The sequence below is a fragment of the Perognathus longimembris genome, chromosome 6 (genome assembly GCF_023159225.1).
Source record: "Perognathus longimembris pacificus isolate PPM17 chromosome 6, ASM2315922v1, whole genome shotgun sequence".
Taxonomy (NCBI): Eukaryota; Metazoa; Chordata; class Mammalia; order Rodentia; family Heteromyidae; genus Perognathus; species Perognathus longimembris.
The window spans coordinates 51,994,965-52,016,653 of NC_063166.1; the positions used below are offsets into that span (position 1 = coordinate 51,994,965).

The following is a 21,689-nucleotide window of genomic DNA, read 5'->3' on the forward strand; positions in this document are numbered from 1 at the left end:
GGAACACATCTCCTCTGGAGAAGTTAGGAGAAGGGGTCCTCAGAGATCCTGACAAACCCATTTTTTTTTTCTTTTTGAATTGTGTCTTTCTCCCCCTTAAATAGTACTAGTGTTTGAACTCAGGGTCAATGCCTACTTAATAAGATAGGTATTCTAGCATTAGAGCCACTCCCTGCTCCCTGCTTTTTGTCTCATTAGTTCCTGTGTGTGTGTGTGTGTGTGTGTGTGTGTGTGTGTGCCAGTCCTGAAGCTTAAAGTCAGGGCCTAGGTGCTGTCCTTTAACTTTTTTTTTTCTCAAGGCCAGTGCTTTACTACTTGCACCACAGCTCCACTTTTGGCTTGTGGTTAATTGGATAAGAGTCTCACAGACTTTGCTGCCTGTGTTGGCTTCAGATTGCAATCCTCAGATCTCAGCCCCCTGAATAGCTAGGATTTCAGGCATTAACCACCAGTGCCCAGCAAATCTCATTCATTTTTGAACAGGATCTTGCCTTTTGCCTGAGCTACCCCAGATGTCAGTAGTCTTAAGTTTCTTTTGTAGCTAGGAAAGAAGGTGCACACGACTGCACCCAGTTTTTGCTGGTTGAGGTGGGATCTTGTGGACTTTTAGCTTGAGCTGGTCTTTAATAATGAGCCTCCAAATACCAGCCTCCAAAATAGCTAAGATTTTAGGAATGCCCCACCATACTTGGTTTTTCTTAAGAATTTTTTTAAATTTAATTTATTTATTAATTGAACACAAAATTTTTTGACAAGGTGTTATGCAAAAAGGGTACAGTTACATAGTAGGGCAGTGTGTACATTTCTTGTGATATCTTACGCCCTGTTTTTCTTTCCTTTCTCTAGGTCAGGTAGACATATATACAATATACAATGTATCAAGAACATATACAGTAGCCATGTGGCCAAGCCCAAGAAAATTCGCCTAGGGCTTTAAATGTAATGTCGATATTAGACAATATGTCAACAGTAGTCTTATATGAACGTACATACATAGCTTTCGAGCTATTGTATTCCACTGAGAGGTCAATTTTTGACCTTTATATGTTGAGTAGTTGTTTGGTTTTAGTTACATACTGTTGGGTCGCTGCCCCAATCCTGTGGGGAATACCATTTGACAAGCAGTTTTTGGTTTCACAGACCTGGTCTCTACTGTCTCTCTGTCTCCCTTTGTTAACAGTCATATATCAGGGAGATCATGCCCCTTTGTTTTCTGTGTTCTAGGCTTGTCTCGCTCAACATTATTTGTTCAAGTTCTGACCATTTCCCTGCGAATAACAATATTTCACCATTCCTAATCGCTTAAGAATTTTTTTAAAAAACCTTTTTGTGCTGGTACTAAGGCTTGAACTCAGGGCCTGTACACTCTCTCTTAGCTTTTTCACTCCAGCCTGGCACTGTGCCATGTGAGCCATAGCTCCATTACTGGCTTTTTCCTGGTTAATTGGAGATGAGAGTATTAGGAAAGTCCCTGAGACTCTCATCTCCAATTAACCTGGCTGGCTTGGAATCACCATCCTCATATCTCACCGTCCCATCTCCTCCTATCTCCTAGCCTCAGCTAGGATTATAGGCATGAGTTTTGGGTGCCTGGCTCTCCTTCGGATTTTTAAAATTTCAAGAAACAAAGGGCAGTGGAGCATCTGGATTCTATATGCAGAAGAATGAAGTTGTACCCTTGTCTCCCACAATATAAAAAATGAATTATTCATTCCCTTGGGGATCATGAACTTTTGATTATTATTTCCCTCAACTTCTACTTTTAAAACAGAGGTCTATATGGGTTGCTTGCATTTCTGGAAAAAAAGTGAAAATCTTTCTTGTACTGGTTACAGAAATAGCAGCATATGGAAGAAAATGCAATGTGACACAACTTTCTCTAGAATCTTCCCAGTCAAAGTTTCCCCCAAGAGGATATGGTGTATGCCATAGTTGCCATAGTTATTGTCACAGACATCTGGTTTCCCTGCCTCTTCCCTTCTAGTTCAAGGACAAAGGAGGGCTGGGAATATGGCCTAGTGGCAAGCGTGCTTGCCTTGTATACATGAAGCCCTGGGCTCGATTCCCCAGCACCACATATATAGAAAATGGCCAGAAGTGGCGCTGTGGCTCAAGTGGCAGAGTGCTAGCCTTGAGCAAAAAGAAGCCAGGGACAGTGCTCAGGCCCTGAGTCCAAGGCCCAGGATTGGCAGAAAACAACAACAACAACAAAAAAAGGACAAAGGAGACTTTCCATGGCAGGGCTAGCTGTAGTTGTTGTACAATTCCAGCAGAATGACCAGTGACCCCATTATGTCATCTTCAGATGGAAAGCTTACATTTGTGCCAAACAATTAATAGGAACTGAAGTTTTGTCTTCATGATATCACCCTGTGATTAGCTAGCAAGACCTGGAAAGGGTTTGTTTTCATAGCTGTGGGAATTACTGACATGACAATATGTTTAATTTTCTGTCATCTACAGTGTGTTGGGAGAATGCCAGAAGAGAGGGAATGAGGGTAGACCATTAAGGGAATTGTTTATCATAGACAGTGGGTCTGAGTCAGAATTTTAGGCCCAACATCCGTGTTCAGGAAGGGTTCAAAGTTGGCAAGAAGACATGGTTTGCTTCTAGGATGATCTCTAATTTTTGTTTTTGGAAGTTTTGGTTTTACCTTCCATAACTGTTCCTGTGTAATTGCAGTAAAAAAAATTAAATATAATAAAAAACAAGAGATGCTAGAGGGCCAGGTGTAAAGGCTTGCTTCCTGGGCAGATGCTGCTGGGAGTTGCTGTGGCTCTTTAAGAGGTAGACCCAATAAGTCATTCAGCACCTGACCCTGATTAGCTTGTGGAAACTTAGTTTTTGTCTTTGCTCTTTTTCTGTGCCCTGCTTCCCCAAGTGAACAGGGTGTCCTGACACGAACTCCCACCACGAGGGAGCTAGAAACTCTAGAACCATGAGGCAAAGCTAACCTTCTCTCTTCATAAGTTGTCAGGTTTTCCACTGGAGTGACACAAAGATCTCATACCCTGCTCCTGCCTGTCCATCTCTTGCTGAAGAGTCAATGTGAAAGAAATTCATTACTTGGGGATTGATGTTCTGGGTCATATAATAGCACCCATTCATCATCTAGGCTTTAGCTACAATGCTCTAGTCATCAAGAGAGGAGCTCAAAAGCAGTTGGAATTCAGGCAGCTGTTAGTTTTACTTCTTCATAGTTTTCTAAGGGGGAAGTGGGAAAGTAAAGTGGGTTGTAGGTGACCTAGAATTTAAATGGGTGAAGGAACATAGTTATTGGCTACATTGCTCAGGAAGACTAAATATTAACACAGGGCCATTAGTCTTTTCTAAGGAAGCTAGGCCATGTTAACTGCAGGCCTTCTTTTGAGAGAGGGGCAAGCAGGCTTGAGGATGGGGTTGAACTGATGACAAGGGAGGGTGGAAGGATGGAAACAGGAATCTTTCATTTTTACCCTTCACTCACCAGATACTCTACTATTTCTCTTCCTAATCCTTAAAACAGGTGGGAGGTATAGCTCAGTGGCAGAGTGTCTGTCTAGAAAACACATGGTCCTGAGTTCAAACCTTAATACCACAAAAAAGTGGAACTGTTTAGATAAAAGTATGGGCTTGAAGGAGTATCATAGTTCTGATGCTATCCATACCCTCCATCTTAGTGTATGTGAAGTGTTCCCCTAACTTGTGAACAGAATTGTTTGTCGAAAGCTGGCACAAATGCAATGGGAGGTCTAATCTCAGTTCTATTATTACACGCAACACCTTTTTCGTGGTGTAATATCTGGCTACTGTATTAGCTAGTGCAGCTGTAAACTATTTCCCCATTACAGAAAGTTCCTCTGAGCAAGCTCTACCCCACCATTTTCTATACTTACTATAAGCACAAGTAACTTTAACCACAAGATTAAAAAAAAAGTCAGACTAGCCAGTGGTAGATAAATCCCAAGAAATTCTTCAGTACTGCCACAGTTCTTGCTGTAACAAAATGACAAGCTGGCATCAAACTATTAGTACTTTAATGATATTTAAACTATTAATAAACTACTCATGAATACTCCTGCTCTCAGCTTGAGAACAGGATACACTAACAGAAGGAACAGGTGGTCCACATGTGACCCAGAGAAAGGGAATCAAAGAGACTGATTGGCTAATGTGCCAGCATGACCATGACAGGCTCAACCCCAGTGCTTTGCTCTTGTGGTAGAGAGCGAAACCTCCAATAGGGTGGATGCTCTGAGCAATGGCAGCTGCAGGAAAGGTTACTCACTGGATTCCTTTTGCTTGAGTTCTACTTTCTACCACACGAATGAGCCTGCTAGCATTCACAGCCACCTGCCCCTCCTCTTTTTCCTGGTGACACAGATAAATTTAGTTGAGATTCAAAGCTAAATGATTCATTCTTTCTTGCATCTAGGTGGTTACCTGTGACTTATCTGGTCAATTAAATGGCCACAGAGAGGGCATAAGTCAATACTAGCTCTCACCAAATCACGATCTGTCCAATGTTTCATGCCTTTTCTTCCTCTGATTTTTGTGTCATTAGAGAAGGACTCCCAGATGATAGAACCACATGATGCAATAAGCCCTAATGCCTGAGTTTCTGTTGGGAAGAGTCCTTTAGAGCTGTCAGAAGGGGAACTTCTGCTGCACAGAATTTGAAAAAGAAACCACTGCTGGATTGCTCCAGCAGTGAGATATTGAGAGTTGTCGGTAACATAGTAGTGAGGACTGCTAGTCTAAAAAATAGAGTATTTGATCATCTGTGCAAAAGGTGTTAATGCAGTTCCAGTCTGGGGCCCAGTGGAGGCAGAGCAAGCCCTGAAAAGGTGGCTCCTCAGAACAGTACTGACCCCCAATGCTGTTTTATATAAACGAAGCAAAGGGCCAGCTTCCACCAGCTTGCCTAGGAAGCTTTGTAATGTATACTCTGTCTCTGTGCTGGGGCTCTGAGAGTCAGTTCCTACAGCTGTCCTTGGAGAAGAACTGACTACCACGTCCCAAAAATCCTCCCACTCCAGGGGACTTTGCTGGGCAGACATCTCACACAAAGCCCTGTAGTCCACTGCTACAAAGAACCCAGTAGGGAAGCGATTGTCCTGCACCTGATCTGTTGGTAGTTCATGCTTTTGCTGCCTTTACCCCCACATCCTTTGCCATAATAAATCTTATCCACGTACATAACCTGGTGTTGATTCCTGCACATGTCACTGGTGGACCACTGCACTTAAGGATGCTCATGGAACACCAAAAATAGCTCCCACATGAGATTTTTTTTCTTCAGAAATATAGAGAAAAAAAATCACTCTAAACATATGCCTTCTGCCTGGCACTTAACTCTTTGATAATATCAAAGGCTTGTGAATTTGGTTGACATGAATCAATTCGTGAAAGTGAGATAACAGCCTCATTCTTTAGCTGACACATTTTAGGATGGTCCTTTGGAATCCTGTAACCAATCAATGGCCGACACCTCTTCACAGGCCAGCCTGGATGCATCTCCTCAGTATCTCTTACACGCATCATGTTACCCAAGGGGAGATGAAGCAAGTCCAAATGTACGAGAGTAGGGATGGGCAAACTGTGTCCCAGGAACCAAATCTGTCCCACCAACTCATTTTGCACAGACCATGACTTAATAATGACTTTTATACCTATAATCCTAGGCAGTTGAAAGGCTGCCATCTGGGAGGATTGCTGTTTGAGGCCAGCAGAAAAGTTTTCGAGAGCCCAACTAGGAGTTGGGAACACTTATCTCAGTTCTGATGTAAATCATAAAACAGATGGATTTTAGTCCAGGCATGTGCCTGGGTAAGGAAGTGAGACCCTATTTCAAAAATAGCCAGCACAAAAAGGGCTAGGGGTATGGTTCAGCAGTAAGAATGGAGGCTGCTTCCTCTCACATCGGCTGTGATAGAGAAATATCTGTCCCATGATGCCCAAGATGCTGACTATACTGGCTTGTGACAGAAGAAAAAACATTGCTTGCCTCTGCTGTAGGGTCCCTAATGTCCCACAAGCATGGCTTTGGAGGGACATCAACAAGAATGATTTGTTTTGTTCTCAACATTATTATTTCCACACCACACCTCCTCTGCCCTAAGAGAGTCCTGTGGCCAAGGCCATTACAAAAAGAAGCCAGGTTGTTCTGGATGGAAGGAAAAGCTACACAGGATAGCACTTACGTAGGATCCGTAATCCACAGCCAGAGTCTGCAGAGCCCAGGGGAGGCCGAGGCCGATCAGGATATCAAACACATTGCTCCCAATGGAATTGGATACAGCCATGTCCCCCATTCCTGCAAGAACCAGAAGACACTTAAGCCAGGAGGGGACGGGGGAGCGGAGCTTCACATGGACTCTCCCAAGTCTTTGGTCTGATGGCTGGAAAGCCATTTTGCTGGACTACATAGTTGAATATCCTTCCTGAATATCAGTCCATCACTGAAAAACAGAATGACACTGATTGTAAAACACACAGTCGATGGGACGATTGACCTTCACTTCAAATGTGATCACTGATTCAATGTAAGTGATTCTGTGGACGTACTGAGTGAGCCGTGTTCTTGAAGGAATTAACTCAATCTATACAGTGGCTCAAGAGCTTATCAATGTATACATTTTAGCATCATCTTCCGACTGCTCTCGGCTGAATTCAGTTCTTGTGAGCAATTGAGTCATATCAAGATAGTGCAGTACTTTTGTGAGGATGTCAAGAGGGTATTGGTAAGTTCTGTAGCTGCACAATGAATTGGTGTAAAAAAATGTCCCCAGCATCCATTAGTCACGTAACTGACAGTGAGCATGGCCATCAAAAACGTTCACACAGGGAGGGGAGCACAGGTTTTGATTTTTTTTTTTTTGTCAGTTGTGGGGCTTGAACTCAGGGGTCCTGAGCTCTTTCACTCAAGGCCAGCTAGCACTCTACCACTTTGAGCCACAGCTCCACTTCAGGTTTTCTAGTGGTTATTTGGAGATAAGAGTCTCATGGACTTTTTCTGCCCAGGCTGGCTTTGAGCCTCAAACCTCAGATCTCAGCCTCCTGAGTAGCTAGGATTACAGGTGTGAGCCACCGGTACCCCACTTGGTTGCATAGTTTTGAAGAAGGAAATGATCATACACTGAAAACTGAACTCTCACACCTGTGGCTTTGAGAAGTGTGAACTGGGTAAACCTTAGATGCAGAATTCATTGCTCTTTCAGCTTTAGCTTTTTCATCCATAAAACGGGAGTATGCCTGTCCTGCCTCACAGAGTTGTTCAAATTGCTGGGACACCTAGAATGCCTTACTTGGTAAAGGTTAGCTATCACTGGATTTCAGCATTGCAAGGAGGGTAATACAACCAGAGGACCTGTGGGTGCTGCCTAGGAAAATATCCCTGCTTTCTTCAAGGGTAGAACCTTTTGGCTCTTTTCTCTGTTCTTATCACAGGAAGCCTTTGAGAAACTCAGCATTCAATTCACTTGTCATTCCTTCCAAATGGCATTTGTGCCCCAGTAGCTGCCAGGTGGGCCTCATCTGCCCCTCTCCATGCTTCCCTTCCTCCTCCCTCTCTCCCTTGTTCTCTCCTTTTCTCCCTCCTTTCCCTTCTTCCTTCTTTCCCTCCTTCCACCTTTCCCCCATTGGTCCTCTTTCCCTTCCTTTCTTTCCCCTTCGTCTCTTTCCCTTCCTCCTTCTTTCCCTCCCTCCACCTCTCCCTCCCCCCTTTCATCCCTCCTTCCCTTCCTCTCTTGTCTTTTTATTCTCACCATCCCCAGAGGTCCCACCTTGTCTGGCTACGATGAGGCTGGCCATGCAGTCAGGCACACTGGTTCCTGCAGCCAGGAAGGTGATTCCCATGATGACATCAGGAATCCCCAGAGTATAACCAATGATCGTGACCTGGCAGAAGCAGCAAGAGGTATGAGGTAAGGGCCACTGTGAATCCCACCTGCCAGCCTTCCTCTCATTAAAACACAGAAGATTCCAAGCTGGATGAGCTCTCTGGGGGGAAGCTCTGCTCTATCAACATAGGGGACAATGAACATCATGGGGATAAGACTAGGGTTGTGGGTCATAGATGCTACACTTAAGAGAATCCACACTTGCCATATAAAAGTTCCTTTCTCATTTGTTCTTTTAAGATGACACAGTCTTAGGGGACTAGATTATTATTATTTTGGTGGTACTGAGATTTAGACTCAAGGTCTTATGCTTACTGGGATGGTGTTACACCATTTGAGTTATGCCTCCAGCTCTGTTTATTGCTGCTTCTTTTTAAAAAAGTTTCATTGACTTTTCTGCCTGGCCTGGTCTTCAACTAACATCCTTTAGCTCTCAACCTCCTGAATAGCTAGGATTGTAGGTGTGAGCCACTGACACCAAGCTAGCACTAGACTTTTAAGGAGCAGGACAAAATATTTGAACTCATGGTGGTTCTGGGAAATCTGTGATGCTAGGAAGTTAAGCATGCTCATCAGCAGATGCATTGTGGGAAGAAGCAAGACATGGGAAGGGGCTGGATTCCACACTTTTCTGGTCTTGTCAGAAAAGCCATAGTCAGCTTTTCCCGTCTTCTATTCCTTGGTGACAATGTCATCTTTCAGATCAGCATTCCTCTGCTTCACCTTATTGATGACTGGCTTTGGTCTAACTCTTTTTTTTTTTTTTTTTTTGGCCAGTCCTGGGCCTTGGACTCAGGGCCTGAGCACTGTCCCTGGCTTCTTCCCGCTCAAGGCTAGCACTCTGCCACTTGAGCCACAGCGCCGCTTCTGGCCGTTTTCTGTATATGTGGTGCTGGGGAATCGAACCTAGGGCCTCGTGTATCCGAGGCAGGCACTCTTGCCACTAGGCTATATCCCCAGCCCCTGGTCTAACTCTTAATTGTCTGGAGTAAGTTATGCTGCACCTGTTTCTCAGGTGGGGATACGGAGGCCCAAGGAGGCATCTGCCTGGGTCATATATTGCCGGGAAATGACAGAAAGCATTCCAAGTTGGCCAGATGGGCTCATTATACAGGCAGCAACGTGTGTGTGTGTGTGTGTGTGTGTGTGTGTGTGTGTGTGTGTGTGTGTGTGTGTGTATTGGGGCAGATTTGGGCAAAGGGTGGAAGCTGGGAGACCTGATATTCCCTTCTGCAGATGAGCCCACTGTGGCCCTCTGGGGCCTTTTCATGGGCTGAAAGCATTAGTGAGAGAGATGATAGAGGAGCCGTGTGGGCCTGAGGAAAAGGGATTTTTAAGAGGCGATTATTCAGGATATTTTGGGACACCATTGTCCCTTTCTATAACATTACAAGAAACACAGCCACATGTTTTAAGGAACATGTGCTTTTCAGAAACCCCTAGGGCAGCAGTTGAAAGACACACCTACTCACGGAAAGCTGATTTCACTCCCAAATGCTTTGATTGCTCTTCCCTGCCCAAAGGTTTGGGGGACTTGAGTTAAATCCACTGCCATGCCTGACTTGCTCTCTTCCAGAGCAGGGGGTGTTGTTCATGTCCTTTTAGAGCCGAATTTAACCCGGAGGGGCCACAGGCTTTTAACTTCTAGTCTCCAGGGAAGAGAGGAGATGTGGCAACATACATTTCTATTTTGTTGTTCCAGGAGCCTTTGTAAAATGGAATGACATGCATCTTGGCCAAACCATACCTTTCCTCCCTTACCCTCAGCAATGTCCTAGAGGACTGTGGTCTCTGGCTGGGCCTGGATTGACCTGCTGCACTTTTGTTGTTATTATGATGGTTGCGGTTGAGTCTGGGGAGTTGGGGGAACTGATTATCCCAGGAGGCCCAGGTCTTTTCCTCCTCCTGTTCTTTTCCCTTTCCCATCAGTCATTTTTCTTATGACTTAACAGACCCTCCAATGGCAAAGTGTGATGTCGAGACCAGGGGTGAGAATTCATCATAACAGGTTTATAAATTGGCTCTCACCTTCAAAATAATCTTTTCATTCAGAAACTTTTCTTTTTAGCTCTCTGAATATGTCCAATACTTAAGCATGTTATTTGAATTTGCATAGTTTTTTTTTTAGGGATTTTAATTTCTGTCTAACTCTAGTTGCAACGAAGTATGTTTATACTAAGACTTTGAAGCTAGGGGAAGGGTGAGATTGACCATCACTTCCCGGATCTTCACTTTCTAGCAGGCCCTTTGCCTATGGCCCTGCTGATCCTCCACTACAGTAGGTAGCATCTGTTTTACCCACTCAGGAATTGGCTTGGCTAAAGGAATGTGGGAGAAAGTAATGGTAAGTCAGTCCTAAATGAAGTTTTAAGGGGGTGCCTCGTGTTTCCACTTACCCTCTTGAGAGATACATTTCCAGCTCACTATGAGCCCAGAGGAAAAAAGAGTAAATAGAATAGACATGGACCCAACTTGCTGCCAGAATGAAATGTAACCATGCTGTAACTCAAAGCAGAGCTGGACAGCCAGTCCCAGCTAAGATGAATCAAATCACTCAAAGATGTAGGAGCAGAACAAACGCTTGGGATTCTAAGACACACTGAGTCTAGGGGTTGTGCAGTTTATGACAGGTTACAGTTACTGGTGGAAGCCTCAGCTCTTGTTCTCCTCTATGTTACTGTACTTTTCTCTCTAAGAGAACTAGCAACACCTGCCATCCTCTGCATCCTCACCATCCACACCATCATGTAGGAGAAGGCTGCAATCCACAACGTGGAGGAAGCAAACGTCACCATGAACCATTTCTCCCAGTGGGGCTTGTTGCAATTGGGGACAGTAAAGTATAAGACGAAACTCAGTGGCCAGGTGAATGCCCATTTCATAATTTCCAGTTTGCCAGCTGGAAAGAAAAAAAATCAGTTAGTTTCATTTCTTTGTTCTGCTGCTACCCACCACCCCCCTGCATTTTATATGTCATATTATATGTCTCTTCTTCTAACACCTTCAAATGGTTTTCCACCACCAAGGAATAAACAGAATAAAAAAAAACCCACAAATATATCCACTGCTTAGCAGTTAGTTACATCAGGCTGGGGTTCAAGGGATGGTGTGGCAAATGCAACAACTGGAAAAGAAAGAGGACACAGAAGGAGTGCAGTGTACAGATGTGTGAAAGGTTAAAGAGGGAAATGGGGAGCTACGAAGACCACGGGTTTGTGAATCTTGCCAGCATAGTCTGGGAATGAAGTTTTTCCACATTATAAAGTGCTGTTGGACACAGTGCCACCTAGTGGACTCTCTCAGCATTTGCATCCCAAGTTGTTAAGGATTTGTAAATGCATACTTGCTTTCTGGCTCACTACTTGCTAGATGATGAAGGATCTGCCACCAATGACCTGTTGACACCATCCCAGTGATGCACGGGGGACCTTTGCCTGAGGTTTTGTGCACCAGTGACACCAGAAATGCATATTTGGTACTGTACTGCTATAAGTTCCTTCGAATCTCAGATCTGACAATCTTATCAGTTCAAGTTTGGCTTTTGTTATCATCTTGCTTAACTGGGAATTCACCTCTGGAAAGAAACATCTGCACATGCACTTCAGTTATGATGAAGAACATCTCCATCTTCCAGAAAGTCCCTGGTGTCTCTAGTCCACTCTCACTCTGACCACTGGAGATCAGCCTTTCCTGTTCTCCAAATCTACATGGATTAAATCACCTAGCACATTCCCCAAATTGTTTCCAAAACTGCATAGAAAAAATACCTAACATCATTGTTGGCACCCTCTGCTCTCCCACAGACAGCCATGGCAAAGTGGTCTAGAGAAGTGAGTGGGGGCTTCTCTCTCACTCAATTGGGGCTCCAGCCCCCACTCTGTGTAGTAATTGAGTTGTTCAGTTTCTTTTTTTTTGGCCAGTCCTGGGCCTTGAACTCAGGGCCTGAGCACTGTCCCTGGCTTCCTTTTGCTCAAGGCTAGCACTCTGCCACTTGAGCCACAGCGCCACTTCTGGCCGTGTTCTGTATATGTGGTGCTGGGGAATCGAACCCAGGGTTTCATGTATATGAGGTAAGCACTCTTTGCCACTAGGCCATATCTCCAGCCCCACGAGTTGTTCAGTTTCTTAAACTCCCTAAGCCTTGGTTTTATCATCTGTGAAATGTGGACACAGTGACACTGAGCTCACCAGGAGAATGAAATGAAATGATCATCGAACAGGTAATGGAATAAAATAAGCTTACCCAATTCTCTAGTCAAAAATCTCTAGAGTTGTTTTTGCTTCTTCCTTTTCTTTCAACCCCATGCCCAAACCTGACATCTGTCCAGGGCATTTCTGTCATCTCCACAGCCCTCACTTCCTCAGTTTTTCCATCATGGCCTGGTGAGAGACTTGGCTTTCCTATGGAGTCTACCCCAGTGCCTATCCTACCTCTACCAACAGCAGAAAGAGACAGAGCTTCAAAAAGCAAACTGTTCTAGAATATTCCATCAACATCCACTGGTTAGCTTCAGAGTAGGATTTTAGCTCTCTCCCATAGCCTATGAGGCCCTACTTGGTTTGGCCTGAGCCTCTCATTTTCCTGCTTATTTAGTATTTCCCTTTCCACTGGTTTTCCTTCAGTCCTCAGGTCCTCTGAGCCCTTTTCTGCCTGAAGGAAGCTCAACAAATATTAATATTATTAATACTATTATAAACAATCTAATTAGAACAAAGAAAATCTAATTAGAACAAAGAAAAGTTTAAGAACCCAACAAAGATGGATCAAAGAAAGGAACACAAATATTAAGACAGATGGGTTTCTTCCTAGCTGCTGTGCATCTTCTTTGATTCGAGGCTTGAGACAGTGATGTCCTTAAGGTTGAATGGGCTGCAAAACAAGACTTTCTAAGGGATGTCTAGTGCGGAGCTTCAAATGCTGCAGGATCCAGAACAAGGTCAGGTTTCCTAGAGTGCAAGTGCATCTGGGATTCCTGCATGTCCCTAAATCCTGCAACAGACAGAAGAGGCACTGATCCATGGGGGTGGGGTGGGGTGGTATCTTGGAATCCTCTCCCCTAGCTGATCTTTCAGAGAACACCCAGGTAGAGAGGGGGGAGAGAAAGAAAGAGAGGGTGAGGGGGGGAGAGAGAGAGAGAGAGAGAGAGAGAGAGAGAGAGAGAGAGAGAGAGAGAGAGAGAGAGAGAGAGGGCGCTCATGCATATAATCATAGTTACTCAGGAGGCTGAGATGTGAGGATCTCAGTTTGAAGCTAGCTCAGGCTGACTCTTATACAGCCATTTAACTAGCAAAAAAAGCTGGAAGTAGAAGTGTGACTCAAATGGTAGAGCACCAGCTTTGAGTGAAAAAGACAAGCAAGAGCACTGAGGCCCTGAGTGCAAGCCCTAGCACACAGACAGATAGACCACACATACACACACACACACACACAGTCCACACAGACACATAGACACACACAGACACACAGACACACAGACACACACACAGACACACAGACACACACACACACACACACACACACACACACACACACACACACACACACACACACTGCCAAGCTAGACAAAGGGGAACGAGGAGACAAAGCTGCATGCAGCTGAAATTAGGGCTAAGGAGGGCTGAGTTTTCCCCCTGCTCTTTGCAGATATTTCCACTTGGCCAGGGGAGGATGCTGTCTTGGAAGGCATAGCTCCAGGGTGCTGAAAGGGCTGCATCAATACTGCTCTGTAATGACAGCCTTAAAGGCAGCGATTCAATGAGTGTTATCGAAAATATGTCTTGAATGGTAATGTAAGAAACATAACTGCTCGAAGAAACCAAAATGATACCAAAAGGGATGTTTTCAATGATTCAAAGCAGTCCAGTAAGGCCATTTTAGCTGGCCTTAATGTCTGTTCCTGGACAAAAGAGTAAAAAGATTGCCTTTCCTCTTTGTGACTGAAGCAATTTTGGACATTATGTTACCTTTTGCTTCATTACCATTTGGTCCAAACAAAGCCCCAAAGGGACAGGCTTACTCATTCATTTAGCAAATATTTATTGGGTATCTTTTGTGCCACATGCTGCTACAGGCACCAAGAACACAGGGATTGGAGAACACAGTCCTCCCTTTCATGGGGCCCATATGTCAGGATGATGAGAATGCTCTTGCTGCTCCTTCCCTTTACTCCAGTCACAATGCTTGGAGGCATAGGGCATGCATTCTAGTACATTCCTTGGCGAATGACTTGGATTTAAGTAGCAGAAGCCTTGATTCTACAATTGTATTCCTTCTTAAGCTTTTAGAAAGTTTCATCCGTTTTACAAAGATTAACTCAACCACAAAGAGAAGTAATATTTCACACCTCACCTGCAAACAGTGAGCTAATCAGTTGGTTTTGTTTGTAGCTGCTACATATATGGTGAGTTAGAAAGAGGAGAGAAATGTAAGGGCAATGTGCAAGGGAAGAATGAAGTGTTGAGACACTTCTTAATATGGGTTTCATCTGGTTGATAGGGACTAAGACTACCAAGAAATATATCCCGAAGGTGGCAAAGTGGATAGAGCCAGGACAGTGCACCCCCTTATCTGCAGGAGTCACATTCCATGCCTCCAGTGGATGCCAGAAATGGTGGATAGTATTGAACTCCACATTTACTGCTTCTTTTTTTTTTTTTTTTAATATATTCATACTTGTGATAAGGTTAAATTTACAAATCAGGAAGAGATACAGAATAATAACAAAAGAAACAGATCAATCATAGCAATATACTGTAACACAATTGCCATCTCCACTACTTTTATGCTACAGGGTTACTTGACTATAAACAATGATACAACACAATCACTGTGTCTGCTAAGCAACTAGCAGCTGGGTAGTACACACAGCATGGACATGCTAGACATGGGGATGAGTGATATTCTGGGTGGGACGGAGCAGGATTATACAAGAGTTTGTCACATTCCTCAGAAAGGAGTTCCATTTATTTCTGTAAATTTCTTTTTTCCTTTTTAGTCAGTTGTGGAGCTTGAACTCAGGACCTGGCCCTAGCCCTGAGCATTTTCACTCATAGCTCGTGCTCTACCACTTTGAGCCACTTCTGGTTTTCTGGTGGTTAACTGGAGATAAGAGTCTCATGGACTTTCATGCCAGGGCTGGCTTTAAACCTTGATCCTCAGATCTCAGTCTCTTGAATAGCTAGAATTACAGGCATGAGCTACTACTGGCATCTACCTTGTTTCCAAAATTTTCTATTTGACATTTCCAAACTATGGTTGATTGCAGTTGATTACAGTTGACTGGAGGTACAACAGAAAACAAAGCCATAGATAAGGGGGAGCTACTGTATGCTGTTTTCCCCCGATAAGATAATCTACTAACAAGCTGCAATTTAACTGGCTGGTTGGTTATGGAATCTGGCTAGAGGATAAGAATTTGCATGACATTTTCTAGTTAGTTTTGTTAGTTTTGGGAAGGACATAACAAGGTTTCCATCTTAGGAGCTGTGATGGGGCATGGGAGCCATTGGGGTTTGGGTTTTAACTGATGTCTCCTGGGGACACACAGAGGAGCACCTCAACAGCCCCAGCTAGACCATGCCCCAAACCCACACAGGCCTCAGACATTCCACTCTCACTTCCCCACTAAAGAGGGGGGGCTCTGAAATTCTTCCTCAGATGGTCCTCATGCCAGTTCAAACACCCTAGGGAGGCTGCACACATTAATCAAGCCTCGGGCACTTGATAGTGCCCTGAAACAACCAGAAGCTCCTAGAAAAGAAGAGCAAACACTTTGGGCTTAGTCCATCTGTTCTACTAATGGGCAAGGCAGAGAGTAAGGTTATGGCAATGTCCAGCAGTCAGAGACACACAGCCTTGGTGACTCGGGTCCTGAGAGCTTTTACCAGCCATGCCCTTCCTCCTTTCAAAGTGCCAAGGATGCCTGCTGACCAGTCCAGCTGGGTAAAGACCTGCAGATGATATATCTGGGCAGGTCTGTTCCCCCAGCAGCTCCAGCCCTGGAAATAAGTTCTGGGAAAAAGAGGGAACTGAATAGAGGTAAAAGATAGGAAACGAGAAGGGGATTTGGGCATGTGTCCCCAGGGCTGGCATTGGCAAGAAGGAAGGCCTCAATCAATGGTAATGGGACAGGCAGAGGGCCATGAGATGCCTCCGCCCCGGAGCACCAAGCTTCCTTACTACTCCCTCCACAGCACTACACATTCCACAGGAGGGCTAAGAGGAGATCATTGTCCACACAACTTTTTTTCAGGGGTGTGTGTGTGTGTGTGTGTGTGTGTGTGTGTGTGTGTGTGTGTGTCATACTGGTGTTTGAATTTAGTGCCTCCTATTTGTTAGGCAGGCTTTCTGCCACTGAACCACACCATACCTCTAGCCTTCCTTTGTGTTTGTTTGGTTTGATTTATTTATTTTTGAGAAAGGGTCTTCTTGCCTGGGTACGTGCCTGGCCCACAAGTCACTTGCTTTAGGCACAGGCCAAAGTACCCAGACATTATGCTCCCCCATAGTAGCTTGGGACAAGAGGTTTGTGCTATACTGTATCTAAGAATTGGTTGAGATGGAGTTTTGTGAACATTTTTTTTCCTGGTTTGGCTTCAAACTATGATTCTCCTATTTCTGCCTCCCAAGTCATTGCGATTACCAATTACCAACATGAGCCACTTTGCTCAGCTCATACAATGAACTGGAACAGAACTCAAATTCCAACTCATCATCATGGGCTACCATGCTGGTCATCTTTGGACCTTTACAACAGTCCTACAAACCACTGAAGAAACGAACATATTTATGTTCATATAGAGGCTTAAGAAAATTGAATAGTAAAACCACCATCCAAGTCAAGGCATTCATTCACTGGCCCAAAATAACTCCCCACCCAAACCCAGACACAGGAACTTACAGGGCGGGTCAAATGGTGTGTATGGTCCTTCATCATCGTCTTCCTCCTCTTCCTCTTCTTCATCATTCTCATTGTTTTCATTGTCCTCATTCTCATTCTCTGTCTCATTGCCGGCCTCAGCAACAGCATCATCCCTCCGGGTCCCATTCACGCCCCTGTCTGGGGCACTGCTGGGTCCCGTCCCGTTCTCCACAGTGTGCTTAATTGGGATTTTGATGGCCACCTCTGATTCACCATTGGCATATGCCCTGCTGTTTATCAGTCTTTGTCTCTGGAAAGAGAAAGTGATATACTTACCACAGGCAAGCACCTGAAATCCAGAGCTGGCACTATCAATGCTTCCCTGGGCAGCTAGCTGGAGATGCTTTCCCGAGACTCTGGAGTCAAGTGCTAAGAGATTCCTCAAAGGGACAATGAATTCAGACAAGCTCCTACTAGGAGGAAAGATTTTATAAGCCACTGGAATTTCCAAATCTCTTTAGAAGAACCTTCCTGGAATGCAAGCACTTCTTTGATGTGTACACTTTGCAGTTATCTTCCTTCTCTAGATTATAGGAATTACTGTTCCCTATGTGAGCAAGTCACAGAACTGTGGTCAGACCAGTGTTATTAATATGGCTGTCATTCCAGAGAAAGGACAATTAGGTCAGAGACTCTGGATAACTTTAACGAAGGTATCCTTTATTTAGCAACAATTTTGGTTCAAGATCACATTGGGGACTTTATTCAAATGGATAAACAGAAGAAAAAGGTGGCTGGGTTCTGGTGGCTCACACCTGTAATCCTAGCTACCCAGGAGGCTAAAATCTGAGGACTGTGGTTTGAAGTCAGCTTGGACAGTAGTGTCCGTGGGATGCTTATCTCCAATTCAGTACTAACAAAGCTGGAAGTGGTGCTGTGACTCAAGTGGCAGAGCATTAACCTTGAGCACAAAAGCTAAGGGACAGTGCCCAGGCCTGGCGTTCAAGCCCCAGGACAGAAAGAGAGAGAGAGAGAGAGAGAGAGAGAGAGAGAGAGAGAGAGAGAGAGAGAGAGAGGAAGAAGAACAAGAGGAGGAGGAGGAAAAGGAGAGGAGGGAGAAAGGAAGAGGAAAAGAAGGAGAGAGAAGGTAAAGGCGAGAGGAGAGAGAGAAAGGGAGGTAAAAAGGAAGAAAGAAAAGTCGGGCACTGGTGGCTCATGCCTATAATCCTAGCTACTCAGGAGGCTGAGATCTGAGGGTCAGAGTTCAAAGCCAGCTTGGACAGGAAAGTCTTTGAGACTTTTATCTCCAGTACCCACCATAAAACTGGAAGTGGTGCTGTGACTCAACTGGTAGAGCATTAGCCTTGAGCTAATGCTTGAAGAGCTTAGGAACAGCGCTGAGGCCTAGAGTTCAAGCCCCCCAACTGACAAAAAAGGAAGAAAGAAAGGAAGGAAAGAAGAAAGAGTTCGGTAGAAGGCAACTGGGGAGTTTTGTTATGTAACTAGGAGCTAGGCAATGTCTTTCCACTTATAGAGGGAAGAGAGAGGAACAACATACACTTCCAGCCTGTGAGCACAGATGTTGGAAAAGGATTAAGGGATATTATCAAGTTAAATTCTGAGCCAGATGCTGCTTCTTTCAAATCAGGAAACTTTCTTTCCTTCCCACTGTTTCCCACTCCTATCTAGCAGTAGATGGGCCTTGCTTTCCCAGGTACCTCATTGATTAACATGCGGCTAGCCATTGAGAGCCGGGTCTTGGGGGGGAAGTGGCTCGTAATCATGATTCGAAGGCCGGCCTCAGAGAAAGAAAGCTGATGCGGGTAGGCTGACAGCAGCTCATCCACCATAATCACTGACGCTTTGCGGTGGAAATTGGCTAGAGAAAGGAAAAAGGTACAATAAAACAGCATTGAGGTCAGATCATTCTTCCTCCTAGTCTCTTCTTTGTCTTTTCCTCTCACTTCTATCCATCCATCAATCCACTCATCCACCCATCAATCTATCCACTCACTCATCAGTCCATTAGTCCATCCATCTGTCCATCCATTCATCCGTCTTTATACTCACCCATCCTCTCCCTATCTCTATTCCCTCTATCTATGTATTCAGGGAAGGTTACAGTGAGAAACAAATTGGGAGAGGAGTCAAAATTTTTCATATTAATAGCTTATTTGAAAGAATTGAGGCATCATTCATTGACATGGCCAATAATAATAATCTAAGAGATTTTCTCATTTTCTTTTTTTTTTTGCCAGTCCTGGGGCTTGGACTCAGGGCCTGAGCACTGTCCCTGGCTTCTTTTTGCTCAAGGCTAGCACTCTGCCACTCGAGCCACAGCACCACTTCTGGCCATTTTCTGTATATGTGGTGCTGGTGAATCGAACCCAGGGCCTCATGTATACAAGGCAAGCACTCTTGCCACTAGGCCATATCCCCAGCCCCAGATTTCCTCATTTTTCAAAGGTTATTTTCTCACCATTTAGATCTGGGGCACAGGAAAGACACCATAACTTTTAGTAATGATGCCCTTTGAATGGCAGCAATATTCATACAGAACTTTTAAATGCTATAGAACTGACTATTGCACCAGGTAGAAGTCATGGTACAGGAATGTGCACTCTTCTGCAGCTCAGCCTGTGAGCAGAATGGACAAGGGAGCTGGTGGGTAAGTGAGCAGTCTACCTACAGAAAACCAATATGAAGGGGGCCGGGGACAAGGTTTCTGCATAATGATTTTGTGGGAGACTGGAAAAAAATGTTTCACTAAGGCCCTTAGTGGAACAATTCACAATTCTTATGAATGAACAATACGTGCTCACAGCTCATAGGTAACTAGCCATAGCTGCTGTTAGTACTTGTTCCCATTTTCCAAGCCACTAAGAACCTCAAAATGATTTCTAGAAACACTGACTAATATTAGACAGCTCTCTTTGGTTCCCCAAGAGCCCTCTTATGATTATAAACTATTCAGACAAGAAACTAAATAAAATCTTCATGGAGAATGATGCTAAATAAAATCTAAGTCTTCTATTAAACATACATAAAACTCAGAAAAATATATCAAGTATTTGATTTTTAAAATCTAGTAACTGCCCAGACTCGAGATAAAATTGAAAATAATATATAGATTTTGTCACTTCTTTTTTCCCCCTGCAAAACAATAGTATGGTACACATTTCAGGAAATAAAAAAATAAATGAAAATGAAATCCCTGGCAAAATTAAATGATATTTTTGTACATTCGTCTACAAAAGAATATTATTTATCAGAAATTACCATATTATTTCCCTTAATATATCAGCTATTTGTAAGAACCTACTGAACACAGTAATTACTTTGTAAAGGTAATTTCCTATCTCCTTTTGCAGCTTGGAAACTGAGTTAATGTACCTTAAAAGTTAATTTGGATATGTGTAATAATATACCAACAACATTTGTCATTTTATAGACTATCACATTAAATTCCTCTATGTATTTTACTTGATTTACTCATTAGGAAAATGATTCTCATTAATCAGAAGAGAAAAATAAGGCCCTGAGAGGTTAAGAAACCTGCTTCACAGTAGCACAAACCAAGTATGGCAGAATAAGTACCTCAAAACCCATGGACATCTCTCATTGGATCTCCTGTCCTTATTTCCCATATGACTTAGAAAATGTGTTCTCTGCAAATCTCCACATAGCTTTCTGTGTTGACCCATTACCCCCATGATGCAGCCAAAGGGAGGACAGGAGGAAAGCAAGCTTCTGTAGCCTCATCTCCTCTCTCTTGGGGCAGGCAGTGTTTCCTCAAGGTCAGCTAGGATGGCTTGGTGTGTCTACGAGGTGGGCAGGAGGACTTAGACTCCAGCACTTCCTTCTTGGCCACAGGATCTACTGGTTACCTTTCTTAAGTAGCACCACAGTTGCGTCGCAGTTGCTGCTGTCATCAATTTCAGTATTGTTGGCCAATCCATTGACCATGTTCCCAGCACCTTTTGTCCTCCTTTCAAAGCACTGATGTATGCAAGCATTATATCTGAGCAAAGCAATAAGCAGAGAGAGACCATCAGAGTTTTCATTTCTCCACTTCCCAACTCCCACTGCATCTTCCCTGACGCTCTCATGATCTAGAGATGTTAAGTGGAGTCCCAGGCCACAAGCTATGATATGTTCTTATTTTGTCATCCTATTTTCACTACCATAGAACAGTGGATGATAAATGAAAATAAATTGATCCTAGTATAAATCAGTAGTAGCATGAGGCTTTCTTTGCCGCCTCTTACCTCTGGGATTGAGCTCCCGTACTCTGAATCTGAATGGTAGGCTATGACAAGGTTCCATGGATGGTCAGCACCTCCCTCCCATGGATCACATCTCTTGGGCTTTTATTGTCAGGCCTTTGCATGGCATGGAATGAGATGTCCCATCCACACTGTCACCATGGTTTATGTGGTACAAGCCAAATGGCTGTCTATGTCTCTTCCTGTCCTTTGTTTCAACTAGTCAGATCCTTCATTGTGTGAATCTCTATTAATGTTGTACCCCAAAATTCCTGGTCCAACTGGCTTTCAGCTTTATGAAATAAATTCTGAAAAATGATCAATTATTTTCTTTGTAATATGAGCTAGCATATCCTTTCTTTTCTTTTTTTTTTGCCAGTCCTGGGGCTTGAACTCAGGGCCTGAGCATTGTCCCTGAGCTTCTTTTTGATCAAGGCTAGCACTCTACCACTTAAGCCACAGAGCCACTTCTGGCTTTTTCTATATATGTGGTGCTGAGGAATCGAATCCAGAGCTTCATGTATACGAGGCGAGTACTTTTACCACTAGGCCATATTCCCAGTCCTAGCATATGCTTTCTTAAAGGAATACACAAGGAAATTTCCCGAAAGAAAATAAAGACAAATATTTGCCACAACTCTGCCAACCAGGAAGACAAGAAAACACCCAGCTCTCTGAGTGA

General features: G+C 44.0%; 1 protein-coding gene across 1 annotated transcript in view; it reads right to left on the bottom strand.

Annotated features, from left to right (window-relative positions):
• Nucleotides 1–21,689, bottom strand: part of Slc24a3 (solute carrier family 24 member 3) — a 485,462-nt gene that overhangs the window by 16,238 nt on the left and 447,535 nt on the right. The window contains exons 10-15 of the mRNA XM_048348728.1: nucleotides 20,630–20,763; nucleotides 18,461–18,621; nucleotides 16,782–17,052; nucleotides 10,614–10,780; nucleotides 7,765–7,879; nucleotides 6,184–6,296 (exon numbers count right to left, since the gene is read on the bottom strand). Of these exons, the coding sequence (XP_048204685.1) occupies nucleotides 6,184–6,296; nucleotides 7,765–7,879; nucleotides 10,614–10,780; nucleotides 16,782–17,052; nucleotides 18,461–18,621; nucleotides 20,630–20,763 (961 nt within the window). The remainder of the gene's footprint in view (nucleotides 1–6,183; nucleotides 6,297–7,764; nucleotides 7,880–10,613; nucleotides 10,781–16,781; nucleotides 17,053–18,460; nucleotides 18,622–20,629; nucleotides 20,764–21,689) is intronic.